We start from the raw sequence: 10,784 nt of genomic DNA, 5'->3' as shown, positions 1-10,784 counted from the left end.
CGAATCAGCTGCTTGGCTAGGGATGAGGGACGGGGTGAGGCTGCAGAGCTCCTCAGAGCCAGTCCCCCCGCCGTTCCCCAGAGACCACAAGCTCTGTGTGTGCCCCAAATTCCTAGCCCACAGAAACAGTGAGCTCCTGTTTCTTGTTACGAGCCTCTGGGTGTTTGGGGTCCTTCGTTAAACAGCAATAGATAACTGATATAGGGCAGGCTTGTTTGTTGTTCCCCAAAGGGACAAAATGAATGAGGGACAGGAGCTGGAGAAAGTTTCAAGGAGGCAAATTTTGAGCCCATTTGGCGGATACAGAAACTGAGGTTCAAAAAAGTTAGGTGACTTGCCTAGGGTCACACAGCTGGGACGTGGGGAGCCGGGACTTGAACACAGGTCGGTTTGACACCGAAGTGGTGTCTCCTAGAATGAAGGCTGATGGGGTCCGGTGCAGAGGTCACTCACCATCCTCCGAGACCTCGGACCACTCAGGGTTGGGGAAGCCATACTGGCCCAGGCGGATCCTCCTCTTCATCCCTGGGGAGATGGCCTGGCCCGTGTTGGAGTAGAAGGGCGGGAAGCCGCACAGGCTGGGGGAGGGCGGAGGTCTCTCGGCTTAGGCGTGGGGGCAGCGCCAGAGCGGACCCTTGCTCCTCCCTGAGTCCCTGACTGGGGAGACAGGCGGCCAGGCACCATGGCAGCAATACCAGCCCTCTGGCCTGCTAGGCTCGTCCCAGGAACGGCCTCCGCCCTTGGCATGGGGAGGCCTGCACGCAGCCTGAAGGGTGGCCCATGACAACAAAGGAAGCACGGGCTGCACGATCAGTCTCAAGGACTCGCCAAGCGCACGGGGGTGGGGGAGCAGAAGGGGTACCGAAGGTACAAGCCGGGTGGCGATGCGGGAGGTGGAGGTAGAGGTACTCACAGGATGTACATGATGACGCCCAGGGACCACATGTCACACGACTTGTCATACTTCTCTGGACCCAGGACCTCAGGAGCTACCAGGGCAGAGGGCACAGGAGGGTACTCAGTTCTAAGAGTCCTGGAGCCCAGGTAGGCGCCTGAAGCCTCGGCAAGGTGGGGGAGCAGGTGCCTGGGCTGGGGGGCAGGGCAGAGCAGACTGGTGTCTGGCACCTTCTGGGAGGCAGCATATGTGTGAAGTTAGGGGAGGAAAAACAGCTCCCAGAAAAAATAAACCTGCTTTTAAGCTGGGAAGGAATGATAGCCTCCTAGCAACTTTGGGCCAGTCTCAGCCTCAGGGAGGGAGGAGAAGGAGAGAAGGCCGTCTGGAACTTGCTGGGGTCCTGCTTTAGGGGAAAGGGCCCCAGCCTACCAGCTGCCCTGTGACCCCTGCTGTCCTGAATGCACAGGCGAGGTCAAGGGCAAGGAGGGACCAGTCAGCATGGGTACGATCCCATGAGGCCCTGGTTTTCCCCTCTGGGCAATAAGATGGGCAGGCCAGAAGATTTCTAAGTTAAAATACTGCAAACACATGCTGATAAACAGAGGGCCATTTCATCCGTCTCAGGGGGCTTCCTACCCCGTAAGCAGCTCTTTTTTATTTTTAATCTTGTATTAGTTTCAAGTGTAGAGCACAATGGTTAGGCATTCGTATAATTTACGCAGCGATCCCCCCAATTAGTCTAGTACCCATCCGGCCCTACACGCAGCCATCACGGTACTACTGACTATATTTTCTGGCCTCTGCTGGGAGCAGAGCCATCACCCCACTCTCAAGTAAGGGGCACTTTCAGCAAGGACTTTTCTAGATCTAGGGGCTGCCTACCTACAGGGGAGTGAGGAGCTTTTCCAGGAAACTTGAGTGTGTGCCCACCCCCGGGTCTCGCCCATGCCTTGGCCTAAGGGACCCTCTCCCACAAGGCAGGTAGCTGGCGCTCTGTGTCCCTCTCATGTCTGCCCACTTTCTGAATACGAATCCCAGGAAGATAAGAACCGGAGAAAAACAACCACGGTTGGGTTCCGTCCAGAGCTGATGGCAGCCTTTTATCACATATATATTTAGAGCTGCTGTGATGTCATTCAGCTCACAGGCCATAGCCAGAATTTTCCTGGATCTATTTTCAAAAGCAAAAGCTGAAGTTTGGAAGAATATTTTTGCAGCCTCTGGCCCCCCACATCACCACCTCCACATGGATAGAATCCCACTCCGCTCCTTGCTGGGCGTTAACGCTTTGACTTCCGCAACCCACCGGCTGTCCCACACCGCCGCAGGGGCCAGTGAGGGTAGGGAGGTACACGCCACGTCCCGAGGACTCACCCACATAATAGGGAGTGTAGCAGGGTGTCTGCAGGGCATTCTGGGTGGTCTCCTTGGCAAAGCCAAAGTCCGTGAGCTTGAGCACTGAGTCCTTCTCCTTGGACGTGTAGAGCAGGTTTTCAGGCTGGGCCAGGAAGAGAAAACATTGATCTGGAGTTAGGGACCAGGTGAGGGCAGAGTCCCAAGGTGCTATCCAGCCACACTCCTCCCCATCTCCCCGATCGATGGAGGAGGAGCCAGGCACATCTTGCTAAAAGGAACTGGCCACCGACAACATGGGCCAAACATGGCAAAGACTGAGGTGGCTGGGAGGTGACACCTCCTTCCACAGAGGGGAAACAGAGGCAGGTGTTCAGCCAAGGCTGTGAATAACCAAGTGCCATAGAGAGCCCAGGGGCAGGAACTTCTGAGCCTGGGTTGGGGATGTTGCCATGAAATGCTAAAACGAGGGCTCCAGGGGAGGGCAGGCTGCTCATGAGCCAGTGCGGCCAAGCACACGTCCTGCACCCAGCCCAGAATGCGCCGGCCCGGCAGCCCCGCTGAGGCTGCTCGGGGAGGCGGGCCCACTTCTTGGGCCCCAGGAGCTACAGAAACAGTTCCTCCCAGTTGCAGAGCAGAGTGCCCGAGGGATGAGGGCAGTAGGGAGGTCAGCATGGAGGAGACGGCTGTGAAGCTGGTTTCTAATAAATGGGTAGGACCTAGGCCCATGGAGAAAAACCGGAGGGATCCCCAACCAGATCAGGGGTAGAAAGACGGGGTGTTGGACAAAGTTCCAGTTTAGAGCCAATGAAAGCTATTTTTCAGGTTCTATTGAGATGATCCGACCTTGGATTGGGATAAAAACAGGGAAGCAGTTTCATCTGTACAAGGGGACCTCCTCTACAGAAGGCTGTCCCTGCCTTGGGAATAAAGGAAGCCAGGGCCAAAATAAAGCAAGGGTTCAGAAGGTGTCTGTCATGGCTACACGTGCATCCAGAATCCAAGGATAACTGTAAAGGCTGGCAGAGCGCAGCAGAGGAAGGCCCTGGAGCAGCAGCTGGACCCACAGCTCGCCTTGGACCAGTCGCGGGAGGGAACAAGCCTGGGTGGCTAACACTCTTGGCCTGGGCAGAGGGCCTAGGACTTACAGATTCCGCTCTGAGGGTGGCCGGCACGTGTGTGCGTGGCTGTGTGTGTGCATGCATGCGTGTGCAGGGCTGCCTCAGTCTGCATTTCATCCGGCTTATCCTGATGACCTCTAAGACCCATCCCTCACTGGATAGGAAATTGGGAGATCTGAGCCTGCAGCACATCTCTGAAGCCCATCCACGGAAAGGGCCAGCAGGCCCGGCAAACTGGGCCAGCCGTGGCTCCTTCCTCCTTACCTCCCAGCAAATGGCTTCTTGCCCTTAAAAGGCTGGAGTTAGAGGGTCTAACCTATCAAAACCATGGCTGTTACTTCACAGAAGCCCCAACAGTGTCAGGCAGCCCCTGTGAGTCTCAGCACATTATGTGCTCACAAAAATCCTTGCTGCATGAACAAGAGAATGAGTGAATCCCAGTGTGGCAACTGCGTGGCCTTGGACAAAGCACCTAATCTCTCTCTGAGCCTCAGTCTTCTCATCTGTCAAATGGGCAATGGCATTCAGCTCACAGGGTTAGGTGAGGGTTAAATGAGATGCTTGCCAGGGCCTACTGGCTTGAGGTAGGCACTCAGTTATTCTTACAGCTATTGGGGTTACACAGTTTAGAAGACTCAAGGAAACCATCTGACTAGAGCGAAATGAGAATGCTGGAACCAGGGGAGAAGACGCTGAGAAGACCAGTCTGGGCCAGAGCAGAGGCCTTGAAGGAATTTGACCTCCATCTAGTGGGTACTAGGAGCCATTGTGGGTTGCGGATGGTACGCCCTCTCCTAGTCCCCCAACCTGGGTCCTAGAGTGTCACCTTGACGTCTCGGTGGGCGATATTCTGGCTATGCAGGAACTGGATGGCCGTGCCAATATCGCGCATGATCTCTGCAGCTTCTGCAGACACAGAAGAGGGGTGAGTGATGCCGGTCAGAGGTCAGGCAGCCTGGGGGCCACCACCCTATTATTCCTCTTGGACATTTTTTTCCTGCCAAGCAAGACCCCCATTCCACATACCCCCAGTCACCCTAATTTCCTCTGGGGATGCCCCAGCCTACCAGAACCTCTTTCCTTAGGCCTGGGCTACCACTCCTCAGGTCAGCTTTGCGGCCTCCATCTCAAAGCCGCAGAGAGCCCGTGTGCAACAAGGCGTTACAGACTCACGGAACTCCTTGGGGTAGGGACACTCTGTCCCACCCTCTCTTGTTCAGCTGGGGAGAGGGAGGCACAGAGAGGAGCCGGGCCTCGCCCAGCATCACAGAGCTGCTCTGTGATCCACCTCAGTGCGGACCTCGCACCGGTCCAGCTGCGCACACGTACCTCTCTCGGTGAAAGCCTGGTCGCCACGCTCCTGAATCCGGCTGAACAACTCGCCGCCTTCCATGCTGCAAGAGAAGGCGACTGTAAGCAGGGTGGGGCAGAACTGGGTGTCAGCTGCCCTTCCCCGAATTACCGGCCCGGGGCCCTGCGGCCCTTCCCCTGGGGAACTGGCACTGTCTGCCTCCCACACCTTGACAGCTTAGAGTGTGGTGGGCTGTCAGCTTCGGTGGGTTGAACTGAACTTTCGGAACGAGGGGAAGGTGGTGAACTCAGATTCTCCCCAGGGAGCCCTTGTATTTCCAGTGGCATTGCCCACACCCGGCTGAGACCTCGGCAGCCCCGCCCCCATCCAAGTCTCAGTTTTTCCCCAAATGAGGGATGAGAGATGTCAATTATCATCTTGAGCACTGTTTTCTGAGCACCTTCTGTTGTGCTGTGCCCAGGGCAAACGCTTTGTGTGCATCGCTGTGTGACCCTGGGCCAGTCCCTTCACCTCTCTGCCTCAGCTTCCTCTTATAAAACAGGGAGTATAGCGCCAAGCTCACAGAGCCGTAAAGACTCAATCAGCAACACACACAGAGCACTTGGAGTGGAGTAAAGCACAGGGTGAACGCTACATTGAGATCTTCCTCCACACGTTACATGGGAGTTACAGAGATTCAGAGAGGCTAACAGCTACCCAGGGTCACACAGCTGCTGGGTGGCTGAGCCAGGGTCTGAACCCCAAATCTGACTCAAGAGCTGCTAACCTGTAGGGCGAGGGGAGACCCAAAAGGCAGATGGGGAGGAACCGGAGGCCCAGACATGGGCCCAGGGCCTGCGGGAGGCTGGGGCCGGGCCACGGTGTCAGTGGGAGCAGCCCTGGGTGGCAGAGGCAGCTGGCTCCTGGGTCTGGGCCCTGGTCACCCAGCATCTGGTGGGAGCATGGGAAGGAGAAAGCTGAAGGGACTATGTTGGGTGTCCTGCTCGTCCCCAAACCTCCCCCCACCCACGTTCAGGCTCAGTGGCCTTCTCTGACTGATCTTCCAGGCCCCCTTCACAGAGTGGGGGGGTCACACCCCGGGAGGCCATCTTAGACCTCCTGCAGTTTTCTCCCACCCCGTGAGCATGGCCGTGTGGCCGCCACTGTCCCCTCCACTACGCCTCAGGGGCGGGGGTGCCTCCGGAGCTACTCTCCGAAGGACAGACAGGGCCTCTGGAAGAATGGCAGAGCCTGGGGGCCGAGGCGGGCGGGCCGGCCTACCATTCCATGATGATGAGGAGACAGCGCCTGCCGTGGTGCATGTTCTCGTACACGTCCAGGATGCGCACGATGTGGGGGCCGCCCGAGGCCTGCCAGTGGTGGTCCACCTCCTGCCGTGCCTTGGGGCTGTCATACAGGAGCTGGGGACCGGTCGTCATAGAAAGTGTCAGGCTCACAGCAGCCACCCAGATAGTGCCACTGCCCTCACTTTGCAGAGAAAGACATGTAAACTCGGAGAGACCTGTCACCCACATTGCAAAGGGCAGAATGAGGCTTCGAATCCAGGTTTCCCTGATTTGTGGTCCAGTGAGCCTCGGGACTTGATCGAAGGTCAGCCTTAAACAGCCTGACTGGCAGCTCGGGGAAGGCCCTGGGAGGTGGCTGACAACTGGGAGGGGCTCAGAGGCCAGAGAAGCCTCTGCCTCCCTTCTTGGGGCAGCAAGTGAAGTGGAAATTGGGCGGGTTTTATAGTCCAATCACACATCAGCTGTGGGACTCCAGGCCGGGGGACACACGCTCCCTGGGCCTCATTTTTACAATGGAATGGCACAAGCGTTGTGGATCCAGAAATAGAGTCTGGGGCAGGGCGGGCCCTAGTTGAGAGAGGTAGTAGCCTGGTGTAGGGAGGTCTGGGTTTGGGGCTGAACTCCTCCAAAGACTCAGTGTGACCTCAGGCAAACATTCGCAGCTCTAAGCCACAGCCCACAACTCTATGAAATGCAGTAATAACAGAGTCATCCCCACAGATGCATCACAGCAAGGCGGGCAGCAGGTGCGCAACACCAGATCCCTGCTCCGGATAACTCAGCCCTGGGCTATGGCTGCCAGCCGCAAGGCCAGTCACCAGGACCGAGCAAGGCCCTGGGGGGTCCTGCTCAGAGGAAGTATGGGGGAGGAGTCGGCATGCAGGGGGAGGTGGCCTAGAATGGGGAGAGCAGGGACGAGCTGTCCCCTGGCAGGGCCGCTCACCAGAGGCCCAGCCACATTTGTTTTGCAGCTGAGCAGGGCTGAGGACCAGGGTGGGATCAGCTCCATCTTGCTCCGCATCAACAGGACCCCAGGCCGCCCGTGGCTTGGTTTCCCCCTCTGCCGGGCTCTGGGCCCGAGCCCTCTAGGCAAAGGCGAACTGGGGCAGGGAGGAAGGCGGCGGGTTCTCTGCCACTATCCTGGGAGTGCAGAGCTGGGCAGGCCCTCCACCAGCTCTGGGGTCCCCGCTCCATCATCAGTGCAGGATGGGGGTGTGCGCGGAGGCTGCTGTGGGCAGACACCCCCAGCCAGGAAAGCGTGGACCCCTTGCTCCTGCTGCCTTTGGCCCCCACAGCACCCCTCGGTTCCGTGCTCAGAGTGCTGGGGGCTGGGGGCAGAGGCTCAGTTACCCCACTTGCCACATCAGCTTGTCCTCGCTTTTTCCTGAGGTGGCTCTAGCAAGGGGTACCCCAGTCTTTAGGGACAGGACCCCAGGCTCTGTCTCTCTCTGCTCTGTCCCCTCCGCTCCCCTTTTCTGCTTGGCCTCCTGACACTGCTCCTTGTCCCCAGCCTGACCTGACTGTCCTGTCGCGGCCCCGGGCTGGCTCCTGGACTCCCTCTTCACTCTGTCCTGCTTCAGGCATCTCCCCGCTACACCAAAGTGCCCTCTTCTTCAGAAAACCCCGAACTCACAGCTGGAACCTCTGGTGTTGTCCTTAGCCCCACCTCTCCCTCTCTGGCCCTTCACTTACTCCCCGCCCCCTCTCTTTAAATTACCCCCCCTTTGTCCTCTAGACAAAGGCCACCACCTCCCCTGGCATCCAGGGCTTGCTTCCCTCTCCCACCTCATCCCTGCTACCCCTGGGCCCCAAACACTGTTTGTTCTGGCCATAATGATGTACTTGCTGGTCCCAAACAGGCCTCATTCTCTCAAGTTCATGCCGATGCCACGGACACTCTTGCCCCATCTCCTCCTCCATCGAGTCAACTCTCTCCTCTTGAGGAACCTTCTGGGCTCAATTCAGAAGTCTCCTCCTCTGGAAAGTCCTGCAGCATCTTCCCCAATTGTTTTTGCCTATGTACCTCTCACCAGGACGGAAGGTCAGGCTAAGTCAGGGGTCCCTGGCTGGGGCCTAGTAAGAAGCACTGGGCTCCTGAACAAAGGAGACGGGAGGTGTGAGGGGGGAGGGGGAGAGGGAGGGGGAGGGCCAGAGAGCCTCACAGCGGGGCCTGCACCCTGTCCTTCCCTGAGGACGAGCGAGCGGGAGGAGCGGCCCTGAGCCGGAGCTTCTCAATGCCTCCCTCCACTCAGTCCACACTTAGGAACTCATTTCCCACACGGATTAAAACAGTCCTTCTCTGAGAGCCAAGGCCCTGAGAGCGGGCATAGGAGGGGGCGAGGGCTGCCCCTAGAAAACACAATGAATGCCCCATGGGCCTCTCTGCAGGAGCCAGAGCTCTGGACCCACCCATGCCCAGCCACCCAGAAATCTCCTGGGCTGTCACTCTTGATCTCTAGGGTTGACCTCGCGTGTGGCCCCAGACCTCTCAGAGCCTCTGTTTCCGCACCCGTCCTCCCCATGGCCAGAGCCTTCTCTCTTCCAGTAATCTCCCCGGTGTCGTCCCCTCTCAGGAACCCTCCCTGAGGACCCTGTCTAAGAGGACATCGAGGGTCCCTCATTCTCTCTTCGCTCTTTACTCCTCTTCCTGTACATGTGTGCTTTGCACACTTTACATACAGTAAAACGCACAGATCTCAAGAGTCCAGTTCTATGAATTTTGACAATTGCACGCACCCCTGGAAACCGCCCCCCGCCCCCCAAGACAAAGCATTTCCAGCCTTCTGGAAAGCTCCCTCCATCGGCCTTTACACTTCCCTCCTGCGTACTTGCTCATACCTACAATTAGCTTGTTCCTTTGATAGCTCTTTAATCTCTCTCTCTCTCTCTCTCACCAAGATCTCCTTCCTACTCCAGTCCCAGCCTTATCCTCTAAGGATTCTGGGCCTACACACACACACACACACACATACACACACACTGCCCTTTCAACATGCCTGGCTCTGTTCTGAGCACTTTATGAATATTAGGAGAAGGGACTTCGTTGTCACCATTCTGTAGCTGAGACATTGAAGCACAGAGCGGGCAAATAATTGGCCCCAGATCATGTGGCTGTTTCTCCAGCCAGGCCACCACCATGCTGCCTCCCTCATCAGAGTGTGGGCCCACAAGGGCAGGGCCAGTCTGCCTGGTCACCTCTGGGTCCCATTACTGGGGTACAGGGCCTGGCACAGAGCACTGGCTCACATAATGTTTGTAGATCTAATGACCAAATCTATAAATTAGGGGCGAGAGGAGGAAACCTTCACCGCCCATCATGAGAGCAGAGTAAGATTAAATCGCGGAGGACCCGGGAAAGCTTAACACATGAGACATGACGAGCTGGCCAAACTTGCTCCCCACGGCACCTCCCCCGCCCTCTCGGTTCAACCAGACTTTTGCTTCCTCTTCTAAGGAGCCCATCCTGACTGCTCCAGCCCACAAGGCCATTGCTACAAGTTGGCTTCATTCACGCCGGTACATGAGTCCACACCACCCTTCACGGAAGGTGTCCCTAAGCAAGAGCCCCACCTTCCCAGGCAAGGCAATAAGCACAGGGCTAGGAAACGTCAGATTCTCAGTGTCACCCCGGGCCAGGCCTTCGCTGGGCCTCTGTTTCCCCAATGCTAAGCTGCAAAGCTTAGGCTAGATTGGGGAGAGGGGGACAAAAAGGGGGACCTCTGGTCAGGGGCTCCTTGCAAAGGGCCTACTGTAGCCCCACTCCCACATCCCGGCCGCCACGGAGCAGCCCCCGGGTCTCCGTGGACCCCATGTCCAAGTGTCCGAACCCAGTGGGGGCCACCTAATGTCTTGCTCCCCAGTCACAGCTTGGAAGAAAAGAAGATGGGGTGGCCTTCCGCCCTTCTTTCACTCCCGTCCTATGTCCCCTGGGCTTTCCCAGGGGTCCCCCAAAGCTGGAGGGTCCGTGATGGCTCCTGGGCCACTCCACAGCTTCGGCTAGCAGCCAGCAGGAAGCCCATACACGAGAAGGACCCCCAGCTCTCCTAAGGGAGGGGGCTCCGGGCTGTACTGAGGTGTGGGTCCCACTGAAGTGAGACCAGCATGGAATGTGAGATGATGTTTCCTTGAACAAAGGACACTGCCCTAGCCTCAGGCTGTGATCCAGGGGTTTCCACCTCGCTTCACCCCTCCCTCTCTTTTGCCAAATTCCCTTACCTGCCCCCAGAGCCCGCAGCTGGATGGCAGAGACCCCCGCCAACCCTCCCAGACAGTGGACCCTCGCAAAGGTTGAGGGCAGAGGGGCCCACGCCCTCCAGCATTACCGGGTGGAACGGGCGCCTCAGATCTGGCCACCGTGCCCCTTCCCGCCCAAGGACCAGGTGGTTACAGCAGGGGGCACAATTCTTCAGCCCAGGAGCGGGAAACCACAGCAGTGTTTGACCATTTGGGAAACAACGTGCAGTTTATAGAACACTTTCCTCTCCTGTATCTCATGGGAACGCTCAGGCCACTCTGTGAAGTAAGCAGGGTGGGGACCGTCAACTCCGATACACAAATTGAGGAAAGAGAGGCCCAGGAGGATGAAGTCACTACCCTGGGGCCACCCAGCTGGGGGAGGCCAGGCCACGGCCCCTCCCTGAGGGGGAATGGGGGGGTGGCCCCCGGCTGGAGAGCGCTGGCCAAAACCTCAGCTCGCAAGACTCGGGAAACCTGTTCTGAAATAAGCGTGTGCAGAGGTGCATGGGTGTGTGCACAGCGGGGCGGGAACATGGCACATGCATGTACAGAGGTGTGTGCATGGGTGTGTATGAGTGTAG

At 57.7% G+C, this 10,784-nt stretch overlaps 1 protein-coding gene across 1 annotated transcript in view; it reads right to left on the bottom strand.

The window, feature by feature from the left end:
- Positions 1-10,784, bottom strand: part of MAPKAPK3 (mitogen-activated protein kinase-activated protein kinase 3) — a 26,212-nt gene that overhangs the window by 2,501 nt on the left and 12,927 nt on the right. Inside the window, exons 3-9 of the mRNA XM_006909143.3 lie at positions 5,942-6,081; positions 4,699-4,763; positions 4,196-4,275; positions 2,270-2,393; positions 914-989; positions 454-578; positions 1-16 (exon numbers count right to left, since the gene is read on the bottom strand). The exon at positions 1-16 is cut by the window's left edge and continues 5 nt beyond it. Coding sequence (XP_006909205.1) covers positions 1-16; positions 454-578; positions 914-989; positions 2,270-2,393; positions 4,196-4,275; positions 4,699-4,763; positions 5,942-6,081 — 626 coding nt within the window. The remainder of the gene's footprint in view (positions 17-453; positions 579-913; positions 990-2,269; positions 2,394-4,195; positions 4,276-4,698; positions 4,764-5,941; positions 6,082-10,784) is intronic.

This window comes from Pteropus alecto, unplaced genomic scaffold, assembly GCF_000325575.1.
Source record: "Pteropus alecto unplaced genomic scaffold, ASM32557v1 scaffold53, whole genome shotgun sequence".
Lineage (NCBI taxonomy): Eukaryota > Metazoa > Chordata > Mammalia > Chiroptera > Pteropodidae > Pteropus > Pteropus alecto.
The sequence above is the reverse complement of the archived record's forward strand: the minus strand, read 5'-3'. Positions and strand labels throughout refer to the sequence as shown.